Source organism: Artemia franciscana, chromosome 9, assembly GCF_032884065.1.
Source record: "Artemia franciscana chromosome 9, ASM3288406v1, whole genome shotgun sequence".
NCBI lineage: Eukaryota > Metazoa > Arthropoda > Branchiopoda > Anostraca > Artemiidae > Artemia > Artemia franciscana.
This window is the reverse complement of record NC_088871.1, coordinates 11,021,191-11,042,479: the sequence shown is the minus strand read 5'-3', so window position 1 is coordinate 11,042,479 and position 21,289 is coordinate 11,021,191. Positions and strand designations below refer to the sequence as shown.

The 21,289-nt window shown below is 34.6% G+C and overlaps 1 protein-coding gene across 1 annotated transcript in view; it reads left to right on the top strand.

The window, feature by feature from the left end:
* The window catches only part of LOC136030993 (uncharacterized), a 56,934-nt gene extending 39,582 nt beyond the window's left edge, over window positions 1–17,352 (top strand). The window contains exons 5-6 of the mRNA XM_065710153.1: window positions 11,238–11,366; window positions 15,507–17,352. Coding sequence (XP_065566225.1) covers window positions 11,238–11,366; window positions 15,507–15,763 — 386 coding nt within the window. The 3' untranslated portion in view covers window positions 15,764–17,352. The remainder of the gene's footprint in view (window positions 1–11,237; window positions 11,367–15,506) is intronic.
* Window positions 17,353–21,289: the final 3,937 nt, after the last annotated feature.

Here is a 21,289-nt window from a genome sequence, read left to right as displayed (position 1 = left end):
AAAAACTCCTTTTAGCAACAATAGGTAAACTAAATATTATAAATTCTACCAAATCACAAATATTAACACATTGCAAAAAACCTGAATGAACTAAACAATTATGTAATTCATCTTTACCATGTGGCTAATTTTTTAGAAAATCCGCTCAATTAGAAACACAATTCAAAATAAATGGCGCTGTGACAACATTTCTCGAACCTCCGAAATTAGTTAAAAATTTCTTTAAGTATTTCTAGATAATTCTTTTGATATTTATTTAAAAGTTCGTTATAATGAAAACTAAATTTTTTAAATTGCCAAGTTAATTTATTTGCAGAAAAACCTCTTGATATCAATTTTTGGCTTAAGATTTTACATCTATTTTTAAAATCAATATAATTACTACAAATCCTTGCATAACGAAGTAACTGTGAGAAAAACGCTGAATATGTGATATTTGAGTGTATATTACTTTCAGGGAATGGGAAATATTTATTTAAAATACTCCGTACTTTGTGTTTTTTATACTTTACGGGTAATAAAGTTCATTCATTCATTCAGAGTGCATTTAAGACGAAAAGTATAGAAGTTGGCAACCTTGTTCCTTGGGTTAAATGCACTTTTGACAAATATGCCAACTACTAACGTTTAAAGCGAATGAAAACTGACGTCCAAAAAGAGTAATTTTCACTCTTCCGAATCCCCTCTGAGGTAAAAGGAGTGAATTTCCTACGAAAAGTGTGCAAGTTGGTAACCCTGGTCCAGAGTCTGAAATCCGGCACCGGAATTTAAAAATCAAAACCGAATTTGACTAGTCGATAAATACAAAGCACTGTTTTAAGCATCAAAAGAGGATACTTTAGTATGAGTAAATGTAGCCGCAAAATAAGTCATCTTGAACAAGTGCTATTAAAAGTCACCATAACAAGGCTTTTTACTAGCGATTTGGAAAGAATTCAGAGCATGGGGAAGCGTATACTGATTTTGATATTGAAATTGGGGATTTCCTGGGATTTCCCGCCAGCCTTATAGGGATTTCAAAAAATATGAAGTGGTAACACAGGTGTATTTGTTTAATGTGAATCAACAGAATGTCAACTGTTGAATTTTTACTGACAAAACCGTTTTGAAATTTAACTAATGAGTTTTTCTCATTGATTCTCATGGTTTAACGTGCTAACACTGACGAAAATGTGGTACTGTCCTAAAGATTTCATAATTTAGAAACAACCAACAGAAAAATCTTAGACAATCACGATTTTAGCTATTAATAGAAGTAAGATGGGCCCAGAGGGGCAGAATTGTTTTTATTTTGACACCCGTTGTACTTTAGCAATACTGCACAATCCACTTGTAAAAAATCCCTAATTTGAAAAAAAAAATCGGAAAATTCTAAATAGTAATAATAATACTTCTACTATTAACAACTCACTGCAGCACCAAGCCGCCTTAGCACACACAGCTACGCATGTTCCTTCTCCTTTCAAATCTATCATGTAAGTAAAAGTAAGCAAGTAAGTAAGACGGCACTAGACCCTTAAGGTCCCTACCGGCGGTGCTGATCTCCGTTTCATGGCCCTTCAGACAGGAAGTGCAATGAGGGGTAGCCATCCTGTGCTTTCACACACCCTTTCTGCTTATCAATCTATCATGCAGTTTGTTCAAAACCTCCATCTTTACACCCTCCCAAGAAGTTCCCATTTATCTTAAATCTTCCTTTACGAAGTCTCCCCTCCTCATTTGGGGGTGATCCGAATAATAATAATACATTATAATATACTTTTTGAGCGTAACTGTTGAATATGTACTTTTTCTGAGATCCCAAGAACAGAAATGAAATCCCAAGAAATGATAAAATTCCAAGAAGTTAATCAAGCATTACTTTGCTAGTTCTAGATAATCTCTAGGCTGTAAGGCAGAATAAATAAACTTAAACCCGTAAGATTTTTAAGTGTTCTGGCAACTAAGCCCTTGTATCAAATACAGAAATGTCACTTTCCATTTGTGGTTAGTAGCCTAAGCCAAAAACCACAGAATGCATCCGAATCAATCAAATTGCGTGAATTAACCCAACGAATGAATGAAACGCAAGCCTGTTTAGCTGTATCCTTATAGAAACAATTTGACCCGAACTTTTACCTGTACTACTTTTTTGCCCCTCCCAAAGTGTGGTATTTCGTGAAAGTTGAAGACGCCTGTAATTATGGGCTTATTGCTAAGGTTTTAAGAATGGTTGTAAGGTATACAGGGTTCTATTTGACCAACAAAACCAAGCGAAGTTTGGAATCTCAACTAATGAAGTAGAATGACTTAGCTGTTTTGACAAATTGCAAAACAAACTAATACTATATTGTGAAAGTCGTTATCACCATGTGAAAGTTGCTAAAATGAGAAAATCGTACTTTTTTGCTTAATGCTCACTTTTCTAGAAAAGGGAGAGTCCTCACACCTTCTCTCTAATAGATTAGAACAATAACTTGTCTCTGATAATTTAGTTATAGTTATCTCCTTTCTTACAACAAATAGCCCTTCCTGGTATGTGTTATGTACAAAGCTATATCTAGAGGTGTAGGTCGCGGGTTTGGACCCCCCACCCTCGAAATTTTTGTCCAACTCGTAGAATAACAACGAAAATGTATATAAACAATATGTGGTTTGCAAAGTTTTTTCTCGTCCCAGAGCAAAAACACCCCCACCTCCCACCTAGCAAACATCCTGGATATGGTGTGGTTTATGCAAATAGTCGCAGAAATTAAATTTTCAGGGTGAGTTTTTCTGGGTTGAGGAGGTTTTTCTTTAGTAAGTTTTGTGATATTTGTTTACCTGACGATATGGTGTTTTGTCTTGGCAGTTATGTAATTACCATGTCTACGGGTAGTTGGCACATACACTGACAAGGATCCTCCAGAGGGAGAATGACAAGAAAGGCCTGTGGTATTTTACTTATTATCACGAAGGGTCGTGACAAACCTCAGACGGGTCTGGAACTAAAGTCTTTTAGCATCAACCACCTTTAAGCAGCAAATAAAGGATTGCAAACCCCCTATAGAGCTGATTGAGGCCAGCCAAGAGTACCAAATGGGGGCCCCTATCCCTGTTTTTTGAAAAATAGGTGTTTTGAATATTTTTTTTTTTTTTTTGTAAAAAACAATCACTGTCCCTCTGTATTTCTGGGGATGAGGCCAGTGACCAGAGGAGTGCCTGATAGTTTTGGCTAAAATTGTATGTTCTAGCGGATCAGTTTTTATTGAATTAATGCTACAAACTAAGACGATTGTGGATAATAATACAGGAGTCCTTGACGAGCGAGGGGTATCCACTTTTAGAATTCACGCAAACCAGCACTGTATATAAATGATGTATCTATATACTCTGCAAACCATGTAGCGCATGCCAAGCGTGGTGGAACTGTGCCAAATGTTTTGGAAGTGTGCCAAGCGTGGCGTAAACTCTGTCGAGCGTGGCGGAACTATGCGTCACGCGTGGTGTTCCGAGATGAACACTGGGTGGTGGAATCTGGGCGCTCCTCGTTGACAAGGTAGTTGAATATACAGGGTAATCAGAATAATTCTACAAGATTAACTGGTTCCAAAATGTAGATCGTAACGTTATTTACTAATTCCTTTTCCGGACACTCAATAATGCTCAAATGTTTTTGTTAGGAGGACGGAGGGGATTTGCATAGACCGGTAGTATAAAACCAAAGTGCGCTCTGCGACCAGGGCCCAAGCACATTCCCGCTCGTATGCCTTATTTTACCGTTCCAGAGAATAAGTAATTATTTTCGACGGGTAAGAAGTTCACAGATCTGACCCTTGTGGTGGGGGAAGGAGCTTAAGAGATTCTGCAGGAGATAGTTCCTCTTGACAATCTAAGAAGAAAGTCTAAAAAGGTGAATATTCTTAATTAACGGCTGTGTATATTCTTAATTAACCTAACGAAAATGACAATGAAGTGTTTAGGAATAGTGAGGCTATGGTCAATATTATTCACAGGTTGAAACTTCAGCACATAGTTTTTGATGGGTGGGGGGGTCAGTCCCCTCATATACAGAATAATTCATGTTAATTTTATTTTTTAACACTGCTTATTAATTTTATTTGAAAAACACTTTTAAGTATCTGTCCGACTTAAAACCGTTGAAAACCCTTGTGGATAATCAACAATTAAGTCAAGAGCTAAGATTGTTATTCGAACCAATAACTTTAAAAACAGGCTTATGACTGAAAAAAGAGATGTAGTTTTTTTTTCATGCTGATTTCACATATATAATTTTTCTGAAAAATGTGTCAGACCATCAAACGTTGTTAGCTCAGGAAAAAGCGAGTAAATGCATAAAGCAGGAGGGCATCATCGGTAAGGGTTTGATATTATTAAAAGATGTGCCAACATCTCTGGGAATCTTGGTGCATAAATTTCGTGCTTCAATCTACACAATACAAAATTTTGTATATTTCCCTAGAAAATTATTAGGTCTTGGATGCGTGTTTGATTGTTTGCTTTCTTTTCTTTATTTGTCAGGGGCAATCATATCAAATCAGTAGCTGTAGTGGATTGGGTATATGCTAACTGAAAAGGAAATCTCTGCTCTAAAGCCCTCTCTAAGTAACAAAAGAAATTCCACGCCATAAAATAGCGGAATTCTTCCATCTTGTGTCAAAAAACAACAATTTCGTCCCTTATATACCATAATACAATTACACATAATTCATTAGGTGAAAACCAAATGGATTTTTTGTGGGGGGGAGATACTTAAATTAGTTTTTGAGCGTAGTCTTTGCAATTACCAATCAGTGTAAAGATTTATGGCATGATTCTTTGAAATTAGAATATATAGAGATTTGAATAGAATGTTTTATATCATTACGATAAATCTAGCAGAAGATACAAATGTGTAGTATTAATAGACCAAGCCTGCGAAAAATATGTTGTTGATATTAGGTTTTCAAATTAATATTTTGCCATTCTAATTTTCCACTTCTTAAAAACAAACGTGAGGATAAAATCGAGGGAGAACAAATATTATTCCCGGGTCAGTACTCGCTGAATAAGGTGTCACACTCTCTGGCCCTGAATGTGTCATTATGGACCTTTAAAATGTGTCATCTTTCAGATAATACGTCTGTTTCGTGAATAGAATGACTGTTTTGGTATAAAAATACGCGATTCTTAGAAAACTACATTTATAAATTTTGATCGAGTGAGTATTTAAAAAAGGATACGGTGAGATTCAGAAGCTTTCGAATGTTTGTTTCTTGTACAGAAATAATTGTTTGTAGGAGCTTTTGTTTTGTTTTAAGAAATCTATTTTTTCTATCTCTTGTATAACTTACAACATCCGGGTGTCAACTGGCCATTAATACTGAGGGGGAGAAAGTTCAGGCCACACTCCCCAGAATCTGAAGATTCTCCCGACAACTTTTCACGTCTTACAATGTTTGGTTCAGTGTCCTGTAATTTTTACTCTTCCGTGCTACTTTTGTGCTGGTTTTTTCAATGTGTTAGGTAATATTTTGTTTTTCTTTCCTTTGTTGTACCTTTCTCTGTAGTGGGTAGTAAATACTGTACATATAATCCATACATATTTTTTAATGTTGCGGTCTCCCCCTAAATTTTGCGCCCACCCTCAGACACGTAGGTAAGTAACCTGGGACAACAACAGTTCTTGCGTCCCTCTCTCCTTGAAGAAAAGTCTATGCAACTATTGCGTGAGGATTAAAAAACAGAACGCACGGAATTTATGAAGCATGAAAAATTATCGTAAGATCTTCATTGTCAAAAGCCCTAAATCTGAGATTTAATATTTTCCCTCATCTATACTCCCTCTCTAAGTTCCCTTACCAAGTTTCATAAATCTTGCGCTGACAAGCAGTACTAGCAGGCTACTGCAAAAGAGATATAGAGAAATATCAAATAGCTCATTACCAAGCTTTTGATCCTATCTACATTATTCTGAAGATTCATTCATCGTGATGACGCCATCGTAAACTGCCATGTGGCCCAAAAATGTTGTTCTTCAGTATCACTTCTGAATGTGAAAGGCTGGGAAGCATTAAAAGGTTAATATTACAGTCTCTATGGTTAAGAACTGGGGCTTACATTCACGACTCCCCTGTTTTTATACTTCCTCGCCCAGACCCCTTAGTAAGTGAAAACTAAAATCTGCTTCAAATTGTAGTTTTTATGGCACTTGGTATCTACGAAGTGACATATAGCGATCGTAAATTCTGTTTGTCTGTCGGTCCCAGTTTTACTAGTTTAGGCACTTCCAGGTAAGTTAGGACGATGAAATTCGGCAGGCGTATCGGGAACCAGACCAGATTAAATTAGAAATTGTCGTTTTCCCGATTCGACCATCTGGGCGGGAGTGGACAATCGAATCTTAATGAAACTTCATATTTAGAAGGACTTCGTAGCTAAGATCTCCCGACCGGATCCGGAGTTATTGGGGGGAGCTGGGGGGACCGGAAATCTTGGAAAACACTTAAAGTGGGGAGATCATGATGAAACCTGGTGAGAAAAATGAAAACAAGTCCAAGATACGTGACTTACACAACCGGACCGAACCCGCTCCGAATCCGGTGACATTGGGAGAGTTGGGGGGAACCTAAAATCTGGGAAAACGCTTAGAGTGGAGAGATCGGGATGAAACTTGGTGGTAAAATAAGCCGAAGTACTAGATACGTGATTGACATAACCGGAACGGATCCACTTTATTTGGGGGAGTTGGGGGAGAATTAATTTTGAAAAATTAGAAAGAATGAGGTATTTGTAACTTACAAATGAGCGATCAGATCTTAATGAAATTTGATATTTAGGAGGATCTTGTGCTTTAGAGCTCTTATTTTACCAGATCCAGTTACATTGGGGGGAATTGGAGGGGAAAACCAGAATTCTTGGAAAACATGAAAATTGAGGTATCTTTATCTTACGAATAGGTGATCGGATCCTAATGAAGCTTGGTATATAGAAGGATCTTATGTCTCAGATCCTATATTTTCAACTTGAATCGCATCCGGGGACATTGGGGGCTGGAGGGAGAAACAGAAATCTTGGAAAACGCTTAGAGTGGAGAAATCAGGATGAAACTTGGTGGGTAGAATAAGCAAATAAGGTAGATACGTGATTGACGTAATCATGCCAGATCCACTCTCTTTGGGGGAGTTAGGGGGTGTGGTTCAGTGCTTTGGTGAGTTTGGTGCTTCTAGATGTGCTAGGACGATGAAAATTGGTAGGCGTGTCAGGGAGCTGCACAAGCTGACTTTATTAAGTCGTTTTCCCTGATTAGACCATCTGGGGGGCTGAAGCGAGAGGAAAAATTAGAAGAAAAGAGGTATTTATAATTAACGAGTGGGTGATCTGATCTAAATGAATTTTGATATTTAGAAGGACATCGTGACTCAGAGCTCTTATTTTAAATCCAGATCGGTATTAAGCCTCTGATTTTCCTTTAAATCAGCCTATTGATTCTTAAAATTTTGCTAGAGCTCATACCATATGAGCTCTTGGCTTTTGGCTCTTCCAGCCTCATCACAAGTGCCATATTTGCTCTTAGCTCTTGTTTCAATTAGTTTTTTCTTCAAGAGTGTTTTTAAATATTTGGTTACTATGACCGTGCTTCGGTCTTTATTAGGTTGCAGCTATCACTGCAGCTACAAAAACGGTTACAAAAGCGGTTATTGGTTACAAATAAATTACCAAAAAAGGTAAAGTGTACTGAAAACAAAAACGGTTAGAATTGAATAAATGAGTCTGCATTTCATATAGATATCTTGTCTAATTTAGTGTACTTTATTATCCTAGTGTACCCAATTATTTGATTTGAGAAGGGGGTTAGTGGCGTGACTCTATAAGATCAGCCAGAGTCGACCCAGCTCTAAATGGGTATCTGGAGAAAAGTGGGGAAGGTAAATAGGAAGGGTGTGCGAAAGCATAGGATGGTTGGCCCCCAATCCCCCGTTGCATTTCCTGGCTGAAGGGCTAAGAAACGGATATCAGCACCGCCGATAGGGGCTGTAAAGTTCAATGCCGTATTCTTTACCTTACCTTTCTTAATTATCCTAGGATGCCAATATACTTTGAATCGTTTGGTTGAAATCAAGCACCTGCGCAAGATTTCGTTTAAGGTGGGTAGTGGGGTAGCTAGAATCAAGGGGTACACTTGAGCCCTGGCTTAGATGTCGACAATCGGTTGAACTCCCCCCCCCCTCATATACGCAATAAAAATATACGAATATGGAAGTTCAGTACGTAAGTTAATTCGTAATTTAAACAAATTAAAAGTTCTAGTGGCCTATTTGAGTAACCAAAAATTTTTAGGGAAACCAGGGCCCTCCTCCATTTCTGATTTCTTCAGAGTCGTTTTCTCAGTTCTTATAGAAAGCCATTTAGCCAAAAAAAAATAAAATTAATATGGTAATTTCGTTTCAATTATTCACTTACGGTGAACCAAAATCAAGATCTACATTAGTCCAAAAATGTTCAGAAATTAAATGAATAAAAACAAGTTTTTTTAGTCGAAAGTAAGGAGTGACATTAAAATTTGAAACGAACAGAAATTATTCCGTATATGAAAGGGGCTGTCCCCTCCTCAATGCCCTGCTCTCAACGCTAAAGTTTGACTCTTTCTCACAACGCTACTTTTTAAAACAATAAAAAACTTTAGCGTAAAGAGCAGGGTATTAAAGAGGAGACAGCCCCTTTCATGTACAAAACGATTTCTGGTTATTTTAAGTCTTCATGTCACTCATAACTTTCAGTTAAAAAAAAAGGGGGTGATTGTATCGACCCAGTGGTCCCACAATATCAGAAGAGGGCTCATTTGAAAAGAAATTAGAAGTTCTAGTGTCCTTTTAAGTAACCAAAAACACTGGAGGGCAAGTAAGCCCCTTCTCACGCCCTTTTTTTCTCAAAGTCGTCTGATCGAAATTTTTATATAGCCATTTTGTTTGGCATAGTGGAAAGACCGAATAATTATGCCTTTAGAGGTATCATGAACCCCTATAGCCCCTGGGAAAGGTCTCCAGGCTATAAAATTTGCCTGTTATTTACGTATAGTATTTGTTATTGGAAAGTACGTATACATTTTTTGAGTGGGGGACAAACTTCCTGCCGGGAAGAATTTTCCAAGGGGAGAATCTTCCATGGGGAGGAAGTTTCCAGGGAGTGAATTTCTCAGTGGAAATTTTACATTGGGGGAATTTGCGAAATGCAAAACTTTTCTTATGTTCTTCTTTCTCTTTGCCGAATCAATTTTACGCGTGGAGTTGTTAAGGGTAATTGCCCGGGGTAAAAATTCACCTGGATTAAATTGTCTAGATAATAAATCTGTGAGAAGGAGGTATTTTTTCGTAAATATGGAGCCAGATTTCCTGTCATTACTTAAAAAAACGATCAGAAATTAAATTTAAAAAACAATTTTTTTCCAACTGAAAGTAAGGAGCAACATTAAAACTTAAAACGAACAGAATTTATTACTTGTATAAGGGGGGAGGTGCTCCTTCTCAGCATCTCGCCCTTTATGCTAAAGTTTGAATTTTGTCTCCCGTTCTTTAATAACGACTCCTCAAACACAAGGTTCGTTTAATTAGAACAAAAAAGCTTTTTTTAAAGTACTAACAAACTTGGGCGTAGAGAGCGAGGTGTTGAGGAGGAGCAAATCCCCTCGTATACGTAATAATTTCTGTTTTTGTTCAGTTTTAATGTTGTTTCTTATTTTCAGTAAAAAAAAAACTTTTTTATTTAATATAAAAAAGAGCTTAGACCTTAGATTCTGCGAAATCATATGCATAATAGTTCAGTTCACATCAAGGTCTCTAGCGCAATATAGAATTTGGATAAATATTGCCGTATCTTTGTGTAATTTTAGCTTCATTGTTCTTCACATTTTCAACGGTTCGCAGTAGGCAAAATGCAAATAGTCTGATTCTGTACCTTAAATTTGTTTGGTAATTATAATGGTCACAAAATTTCACGACAAAGAAGTTCCGATTGGCCACAAAAAAAAGTATAACTAGCATATCGATTTATACTCTGCTCATTAGTTCCTAAATCCTGAATTCCTACTGAAGTCATTTATAAATTAGGAAAAATACTATATACGTCCAAAAATCCAATAAATTTGTGGAATCTCAAAAATTTGAAAAAAAAAATCCTGCCAATGTCCCAAACCCTAAATATTAGGAAATATCTTGCAAAATGGAAACACTGCGCAACATCCACATAACAATCAACGCCAGGCAGAATTATGTACTCTAACTTAAACTATAATTACCATATTGAAATATATAGTACCTTGACTATAGAAATATATAAAAGAAATATAATAAAGAAATATATAGTACCTTGACCAATAGAAAAAAAATTCTATGAGTGAAGTCTAAATCTCGGAAATGCAAGACTCTATTACCAAGATCTTTCGCCGATGCACACAACCTTTGTTATTTAATCTTAACATTATGTAAACTATAATTACCATATTGAAATATATAGTACCTTGACTATAGAAATATATAAAAGAAATATAATAAAGAAATATATAGTATCTTGACCAATAGAAGAAAAAATTCTATGAGTGAAATCTAAATCTCGTAAATGCAAGACTTTAATACCAAGATCTTTCGCCGATGCACACAACCTTTGTTGTTTAATCTTAACATTATGTAAACTATAATTACCATATTGAAATATATAGTACCTTGACTATAGAAATATATAAAAGAAATATAATAAAGGAATATGTAGTACCTTGACCAATAGAAAAAAAAAATCTATGAGTGAAATCTAAATCTCGTAAATGCAAGACTTTAATACCAAGATCTTTCGCCGATGCACACAACCTTTGTTGTTTAATCTTAACATTATGTAAACTATAATTACCATATTGAAATATATAGTACCTTGACTATAGAAATATATAAAAGAAATATAATAAAGAAATATATAGTACCTTGACCAATAGAAAAAAAAATTCTATGAGTGAAATCTAAATCTCGTAAATGCAAGACTTTAATACCAAGATCTTTCGCCGATGCACACAACCTTTGTTCTTTATCTTAACATTATGTAAACTATAATTACCATATTGAAATATATAGTACCTTGACCAATAGAAAAAAAAAATTCTATGAGTGAAATCTAAATCTCGTAAATGCAAGACTTTAATACCAAGATCTTTCGCCGATGCACACAACCTTTGTTGTTTATTCTTAACATTATGTGCTCTACCCTAAACTATAACTACCATATTCATTTTCCAGGGTCAGATATTTGCTCCCTGAACCCTTGTCAGTCTGGAGGGGATTCAGGAAGTCAGTGCTCCGTTGATGGAGATGGATATTCTTGCAAGTGCTCCTCTGGATATGTTTTCACAGATGGAACCTGTACAAGTAAGGAGTCTTTTCTTTTCAAATTTGATCTTTTCCTTTCTTTGTTTTGAGGGATAGCTCTCATATCCCAATTTCACAAAGTATTACGATTTTACTGAAAAAAATTCTATAATTTCCAGATAATTAGTTATTTTGTGACTGTTCTGACAAGATTTTGCCAGGGGTAGGTTTTACTCTCTAAATCCCCCAAAGACTAAAAGAACTGAAAAGTTTACTCTTGCAATTTTTCGGTTTTTTAGACCCCTTCCATGAAAAAAGTTATCATAATAGATATTAAAAATAAATTGAAATTCTGTGCCTCGTGAAACATGTAAAAATTCCAAGTGATCATTTATGACCCCCAGAAAAAATCCTTGGTATGCGTAGTTTGCGAGGAAATGCCCTCCTAAGTTTGAAAAATGTTTTACTTAAAGACAATTAAATTGCTGTTTTAAAAATTAACTCTAGCCTTTTTCTAAATTTTGACTCATTATAACTATGACTCATGAGTCTATGATTCATGAGATCTATCAGTGCTGACTAGTTATGGCGAGTTCTTAAACTACTTTAAGTACCAAGTACATTAAAATAAATACATTGTTTGCCCTCTGGCCCTTCTTAGATCCACCCATACCTCAAAAACATAATTTTCTAATATTTTTTTTCTGTTTCAAAAGTATGAGGATTTTAGGGCGGGGTTGTAATTTTATTGTTAGTACCACATTGAACAATGTGAATAAATTAACAAAACTAATTAGTTAAATTTATCAATACACTTTGCCCGTAAAAACTCAATAATTAAAAATTCGTTGATCCCCAAATACAACAATACATCCAAAAGAAAGCGACACTTTCTTCAACTATTTGGTAGCGTATATTTTGTTCTCTTCTGATTCTCCACCCATGTTTCTTTTCTTAAAATATCGTGCCTGCTACTACCATAAACTGCATGGCTGTACGAATGTCTGTTTCGCTTAAAACTGAAAACCCAATTTTTATTAATTTTTGTTAAGACGTATGCAGTTGCACAAGATTACAATTAACAATTTTAAATAATTATATTTCATTTCACTGTTCATGGTACTATAAATTTCAAATCCTTGTTCTTGGAAAAGCACAATTTTCGTGCCCTCTGTCACAAATTCAAATTGTCACTGTTAGTTTCTGTTTTTCTTCTTTTTTTTTCATCAGGCTTTTTTTTTTTAGTGTGAGCGTCTGAAATGCACAAATCATTGCAAAGAATAGTGAATGTACATATTTTTTTTTTTTTTTTTTTTTTTTTTTTTTTTTTTTTTTTTTTTTTTTTTTTTTTTTTTTTTAATTGTCCTCGGACATGGTGGAATATGGAAAAATCCTAAAGATTTAGTATAGGGGTTCGCTAAAAAAAAGACAATTAAAAAAAAACATTCGAACAATTAAAGTTTAAGTATCTTTTGTTAGTCTCAAATAAACAGCTAAATGTATATTCATCTATTGGGTCTATACTCTTCAGTTAGAAGCAATTGAATTAAGAAAATATAAAAAGTAAAAGGAGAACGGAGATATAAATTTTGAAACGGAATATTCTGATTAGTCAATGCTGCAATCATTATAAGATTGATAGTTTTACCTTTTTCGTGATGACTATTGTATTTGTCATGTTTTTATTTGGCTTATAAAATTGCCATATTTCCTTGTTTCTAGAATCTTACTGTCCTATTGTCGATGCTTTAGGAACCCCACAAAAAAAGGAAGATTCCCAGAATGGCAAATCTCAGACGAGAAAAATATTCACTCATGCATGTGCTCAAATTGGGTTGAGGGTCTTTTTGGCTGTCTCCTTCCAAATCCCAACACTTTTTTTTCCAACTGTTCTGTATTTTCATGTAATTCTCCTTTTTTGGTGTTTGTCCCGTGTTTCCCATATTTTTCACAGAAACAAGACCCACTTACGAGCAAAGTTATCCATACTTTCATGCCTCCACTGCTTGATGGTGTCAAGCGGTGTAAACGGTGTAATGGTGTAACTTGATGGTGTAATCATTAGTTGTTATTGCTACTATGGTTATCGTTAGAATTGATTAGAAGTAATCAAGTTCTTCTCATCATGGTTGCAGCAACATATCAAACCAATTGAAGAAGAAACCACAGTCTATAGTAACCAAAAATTTTATTTTTTTCAAAAACACATAAAGTGAGAAAAGAAAATGCTATTTGAAGCTGATCTAGGAATGGCAACTATGGTTTCGATCGATGGTAATGGTAAAAGTATATTGCGAAAACGAATTTATGGGAATTTTGAAGGATAGCCTGAAAAATCCTCAAAAATAGTGTTGGCTCGAAATGCAAACCGCACCATTGGAGTTGCCATTATTGAAAACTTCACACAGGAAAATTACAGCCTCCCAACTTTAACAATGAGGATTATTTTTTCATGGATAGTACTGATAGACATCAGTTGTTTGATTTTGTTATTCTTTTTTTCTTTCTTTCTTTTTTTTTTCTTCATTACTAGCAGAGAACTGGAAACTAATCAAGAGCTTTTCAAGGGCTCATTTGGAAGGGAGTTACAATATCTTGTGCCTTTTGTAGTTAACAACTGTAATAATATTCAGTTCTTACAAAAGAAAACCACATCTTCGTATTAAAAATGATGTAACATTCGCGTCTTTCGACAGGGATGTGATATTAGAATAATTGATTTTGTTACCTGATTTCCTAAACTGTTGCCAATAATGCTTATTAAATGACACCATATAAGGCCATAATTAACAGAAAAATAGAAATTACGTTTCTATAGTTCTATGGTAAAAATCATATTAAAATTTCATTGGTTTCCGTCAATGACGCATATTGGTGAGCTAACCGCATAATTCCTTGTTTATTTGAGAGACAAATAACTTCGCGTTTTATGTTCCAGGTTGTTTTTAAGATATCGTTTATGAGCAACAGAATAAAAAAATTAATTCACTAATTACCATAGCTTAATTCACTAATTAAGCTATGGAATAAGCTTGTTCCAAGTATCAAAGAATTGCCCATTAATCAATTTAAAGCCGTGCTGCGTATGGGGTTTCTTGGTAGGTATACCTTTGAAATAGATTGAGATTGATTGATTTAATATTGGAAATAATTGTTTATTGTTTTTTGTTTTTTTTTTCTTTTTTTATTGTTTTCTTTTTTTGCTTCGGGATCATGATATTATGTTGTTTGATTGTGTATGAATTTTTCTCGGTACACGGTTTCACCTTTCTGCTCATTTTAGATTAACTCATTGTTTTTTTGTTGTTTTTTTCTCTTCTATTTTTTGTTCTTTTTTGTTAGTAACACACCCTCGCAAGCAACGCTTTTGGTGTGCTACCGATTGATTTTGTCTGTGTTATTTCCTTTGGTTAATAAATTAATACTACTACTACTAAAAAAAATTGGTTTTCTGTATGAAAATTTCAGCCAGTAAAAAGAAAGAACATTTTTGAGTCGCAAGATCTTTTAGAAGTAATTCCTTTGTTCGGAGAGCATCAAATTAAAAAAAACAGTAATGACATAATCTCCTTTAGAAAATTATTAGTTAAATTACAAAAATACTATTAAATAAAGAAAAAAGATTCTTAAAATAATTAAAAGAAACTATTTTCAAGAAATATTGATTGTAATGAGACGACAGCACCGGTTTGCTTCATCATTCGATAATAAGCATAGTTTTTTTCAAGCTATTAGCCAGCGCCTTTGAATGTATTGTTTATTTATTTTCTGTTTTAATTGTTTTCTGTTAACTTTGTGTGACATTCGTATAGGCTTTTTCCTTTTTATTATCTTTTTATACTCCATTGTGTGACATTTCATGTCTATTTATAATGGTCAATAAAATTATTTATTTATTTATATATTTTATTTTAATTAAAAAAACAGTAAAAGTATGCACTACAATTATTAGTTAAATTATTTATTTATTAGTCAAAATCATTTATTAGTTACGCCATTAGTAAAATTATTAGATAAATTATAAAAATATTCTTAAAATAATTAAAAGAAACTATTTCTAAGAAATAACTTTTTTTTAAACAGTAAAAAAACGGTAAAAGAATGGACTAGAATAAGAGAGAGTGAGAGGTAGAAGAGAGTTGTTTGTAGTTCTAATTGGCGATACAAAGCTTCTCCTTCATTTATCTTCTGTATTTCCAGAGAGACGTCGAGTAACAGCAGCGATTTCCAATGTTGGCACAACAATACGTCGCGTAGCAACTGCTCCATTGCGTTTAGTTGCCCGTGGGTTTGCTCAGATTGCAGCATTTGTGACATTTCCATACAGATATTATAGCACCCAAGGTATAACACAGGTGGATGGTTCTTCCAGGAAATCGGATGGATTCTTCCCTTTATTTATGGAATTTATTCATCATTTGTCAAATGATATTGTAGAAGCATTGAAGGACGATTAATTCTTTTTAACATTTTTTTTAGTGCTGAAAAAGATGTTATGGTAAAACTATTCTCCATTCTCCATTCATTGTCCATAAAACTATTCTCCATGAAACATAATTCAATGCAAAAACAGGATAATGTTAATTGTATAGTAGCCTTAGAGAGTTGAAAAACAATTATTGGGAGTCTGTTGGTTAGGCTTTGAAGCACGCTATGTAACAAGTTATCTTAGGACATTTATTGTATCCAGATCGTAGCTCAGCGGAAGAGCATCTGCCTTGAATCAAGGATACATAGGGCACAAGCTCCACTGGCAGCAGATTTTTTTTCCATATTTCCATTATAACAATACATTTAAATTTGAACTCCAAAGAAGATTGAATATAAAACACAGGTGTCCTGGCGAAGAAATAACCTTCAGTGTGTATCTTAGAGCCAAGAAGCTTGGACCGTAGACGTCTAGTATACCTAGTATGTAGTAGACTCAAGTTAGAAACCCAGCGACAGTTTTTTTTTGAGAATTTCTATTATTTCAAAAAATACATATTTAGCGTATTTTTATTGATAAATGGCTTTTCCTTCGTATTTTCATTAAAGTAAATAAAAAAAATCCCCCCCTAGATTTCGAAAAGACGTGTTGGCGCTCTCACTACATTTTCATGGGCTGACACCAGTGTTAGTATTTTCACCGCCCCCCATCCCTCCCTCCAAAAAACAGATTTTAAATGATACACATGAGTTTTGGTTTAAAAAAAACCGGCAGTGTGGATTGCATCTTAAAGTCGAAATACATTTGACACCACTAAAGTAAACTCCTAGGTACGTGTAGTTCAAATTGGAATTTGCTTTGTCAATTTGGCGAAACTATTTCTTCAAAAAAGAAACAGTCTAAAAAAGTGTTTCCCAGCCGATTTTCGGCGATGCCTCACCTTGGCATTTCTAAAATCTCGATACCCCCCTCGTAATATTTTGATTTTTGTCATTAAAAAATTTACGTGTGTTAACCTGGAGGAAACTCAAAAGACCATCATCTTGATATATATTTTTTTCTTCATACAATGTATCACGTCATTGCAAAACTATCATGTATCTTTTTTGCTCTTTAAATGCGTATGAATGTAACATCACTCACATGGAATTTGTTTTTCTTCAAAATTAAAGATGTAAAGTATAGTCACCCAAAGGGTGCATGTCCTGCCCATGACTCACGAAAATGCTACTATGCTTAACCGATAGAGCTTGCGCCCCACATTGGGAACCACGGATCTAAATATATGTAAAGAGTCTTTTTTTTTTCTTTATTGATTTAGTCTTTGTTCATTTTTTCTTCTAGAAACAACCTGTGAGTTGGGTCGTTTCTCAAGGCTCAGAAACTGTTTTCACAGACTGAAAAATGGTTTCACCAATATGTCTAAATCCTAATGTTTATAGAAAGTGGCTTTAAACTTTATTAGTGGCTTTAAATTGACTTGTTTTAATTAATTGTAGGAAAATCAAGAGTTGCTTTATTTTTTCATTAACAGCTCATGCCTGTTACCAGTGTACTAGTATAATATTGCTATTTATTTGTATTTATTTATTTTGAGAATAAAAGCTCTGAACCAAAGTGTCTATCTGTATATTATTTGAAGGTACGCTTGTGAAGTTCTTGAAAATTCTTTGAAAACTCTCAAATGCTATTCTATCCCAAATAATTTGTGAGTTTTCACAAATAAATAATTAGATTGACGATTCTACAGGCAGAAAAACGAAAAAAGACCAGACCTCGCTAGCTGGTGTCATAATTTCTATTCTTCCATTGCTAAAATTATATTTTAAGCAAACACTGTAGAACCTTGTTGACAGCGAAAGCTGACCACAAACTTTTTTAGAATTTGTTGCCTATTCTGTTTTTTATCGCTATGTTATCGATGAACAAAAAAATCACACATCCGTTTTTCTTGTCATCTTTGAACAAGCTGACTATAACTACGGATATAATTCATTATCACTCATAAAAACCTACTATATAAACTGCTATTAAAACATCCAGTTTCATAAAAACAAGTGAGATGTTCTTAGAACTAGTTGCAAACCACAAATGCAACAAATTTTCTAAGCGAATTAATAAGCGGCAGCAGCTTTAAAAAGCCATTAAACGTCTCTCCACAATCTTGCGGTAACCTGCTATCCTGGTGGAAAAAAAATATTAAAAACAAATAATGAAATTCATGCTAACCATGCAATAAAGTAAGTACCCTCTTTTCCTAAAATGATAGGGGGGCTCAAAACCTTTAGTTAAGGATTTTAGACAATGATGAATCGATTGTTTATCTCAGAATTCATATTCCCTGGTATTTTGACCCTCTTTGTACAAAAACAGTATGTTTTATGGCCTGAAGTGGCAAAAATACCACTTTGCTGTGGCATGATCTCCTTTGTTTCTTAATAAAATTATTGTCTTATGATGATTGATGAACAATATAGGTAGTCACCACAGCGCTCCTATCATCTGATGATTATTTATGAAGACACGGAACAAGCTTTGGAGGTTAAACTTCAGATGCTTATGGAGCGGTCTTACCACTGGTTTGATACTAACCGACTTGCTTTAAATATCGCTAAATCACACTTTCTCATATTTCCTAGAACTGACAAGGTATGCCCGTCCTTATCAAATATATCTACCTCGAAAGGACCTTTGTCTCGACCTAACGTAAGATTTAAAAAGGTGAAGAATAAAGAAAGAAAACAATCAAAAATCTGGTTTTTAAAAGACAAATGAAAATACTGAAGAAAACACAAAAAGCGAATGTTTCGAGAGAATAAACACCTCGTTTCTTCAACGCGAACAAAATAATGTGATCAAGGAAAAAGCAAAAACCAAAAAACAAACGCAGGAAGTACAGCAAAACCAATTAAAAATATGAAACTGCCATCGACGGATACTAACGCTTTCTGTGTTTTCGTCAGTATTTTCATTTGGTCTTTAAAAACCCCATTAATGATCGTTTTATTTCTTTGTGTTATGGTAGGCCAATGTGGTTTAAGAAATTATCTAAGGTGAATAATCTGCTGAAGATTTATCAAAAACTTCGTAATCACCGCAGTATTCTCTTTATTATTTGTCGAAGTTTGTAAAGAAGCCCCCAGTAAGTTTTTATAGGCTAAGTGGAAAAGGCAGAGACTTTGTGTCTCGTGAAATAACCACAATCACCATGATTCTGTTGATACCAAAAAAATTTCCTTCTAAAATATAGTAACCCTGATACGAACATTTTGAGCCTTGTAAACGAACGAAGTAATCAACAAGTGCATGAGAACAGAAAGAGATTGAAGCCAAATGGAGCAATTATTTTCTTCGGTTGGTAGAGCGTTGCTCTTCCTGTAAAAATGAACGATGTAGAATTATTGAAAGAAAATGACCCGCGGGACAAACAACGTACAGAGGCCAGCACAGCTAAACCCGCTGCTTCTCCATCGCAATTTATTTAAAAACGAAGACAACTTTTAAGGTACAAACAGCTGAGAATAAATTATTGGAATATTATGCTCAAGAGATTTTGAAACAATTCTTGCACAGGTTTTATTCTGCCAAGATCCAGAGTGTAGCTGTTGATAAAACGACGGACGTAGTAAATGGGCTAGAGAGTAGCTGTTGATGAAACTAAGAACTTGTCAGAGAGCTCAAACTTAAGTATTATCCTTTGGTAGAATTACGTGAGAATATTGCTGATTTTTAAACCTAAATTAGGCATATTCATCAGAGAGTATTGGAAGCTTGGAACGGATAGGGGAAACACTGGGTAAAGTTTTTTTGGGCTTTCTTCGATTTCTCGGAATAAACATACTCAATTGTTTAGGCATAGGCATAGGCACCGGCGGATGTGCTATGACGGTTTCAGAGCGCTAAGAGACTGTAAAAAATTTAAAAGGTAGCAAAGATTGTCCTGCAGAGTCTATCTTTTAACCATGCTCTAAATCTTTCAATGTCATCAATGTCTTCTATCCAGTGCATCTGAAATTCAATCGGGGTAATAGGTAAAATTCTAGTTAATTGACTTCTTGCTATCTCAGAAAGGGTTTAGGTTAGGAAAATAAAACTTTCAGGGATGGATCTACAGACCAAAGTATGTCCCGGGACGGTATTTTGAAGCAACTACCTCCACTCCTTCTACCTCTACAGGGCCCTGACCTTTGATGACCTTTAAAAATATGTGTGTTATAAAAGTGAAACCATGCAAAATAGATCTTCTGCTTAATTGAAGTACAACAAAATTGTTTTCAGCTTCATAACTTTGCTCAATTCCATTTTATAAGGTTTTAAAGATATACAAATACATTTCCTAAATTTTGAAAGAAAACATTGAAATGGCTCAAAATTTTACTCAAATAACAGGAATTGCGTTTTTCAGAACTAAAGGAAGAGAAAAAGCAACTAGTAACTGAAAATGAAGGTAAAATGTTGTTTTGTCAAAATTTCAATAGGTATAGATAGACCTGTCATGTAGGCAAATTTCAGGGCCCTAGAAGGAGTGGAGGTGGGTACTTTAAAATACCTTCCTGGGACATACTTTAGCCTGTAGACCCATCCATGAAAGTTTCATTTTCCTAACCTAAACCCTTTCCGAGATAGCAAGAAGTCAATTAACTAGAATTTTACTGGGGTAATATTTTTTTTTTGGGGGGGGGGGGCTCCTACAAAGCGTAACTAGGTATTAATCTGAGTATTGAAAATTCAGTAAACTGGTATGTATCAAACTTGCTGGATAAAAAAGTAGGTCTCTTTAATACAGTTCGTTGTAGACCTCCCCATAATTGTATAAGCTCTTGAGATTGTCAGCGGCTGGACCAAAAGCAGAACTCTACTAAAAGAAAAACCCTTGTTGATTCTCTCAAATCTCTCGATGTAATAATAGCCTTTTGCTCTCTTAATAGCATATCTAGGCTGACTCTAGACTCAATTTCCCTCCAGGATTTTGACAAAATTACACCCCTGGTGCTTATATAAAAATAAATTGCCCCTGTGAAGTTTTATTATCTGATTAACCAACCAGGAAGAACAAATAAGACACTCTTAGTTGAATTCTTGTATTTGAGAAATTATCCCTTGTTGATGAAATCTATTGTCCTGTTTAAAGTAACGATCTCTTTAAAAGATAATTACGCCCCCTCCACAGATTTTGGAAAAAATTCGATTTTTGGTGTGTCCCATACCGTAACAACCATAACAACCTCTTCCTCCCATACCTACTTTTCGGGGATTGCCTACTAGCAAGTTTATTTTTCGATCGACATTTATTTTTGATTACCTGCTCAGAATCCAGTTTTTCAATTTAATAATAATTTTATCGCAGGTTTTCGACTACTTAGAGACTTTTGTAATGAAGTTTGTGTTAGCTTTTATAAACACATCCGTTGTTGAAGATGTTACCAATAAGTTTCTTATAGGAGGGAGAACATAAAACTACAAGGTATATTTTGCCTACAAGAAAATACGTGTTGACGTGAATATAGCCTTAATGGTGCTGTTTGGCTTCTACAGTTCATATGTATTTTAAATC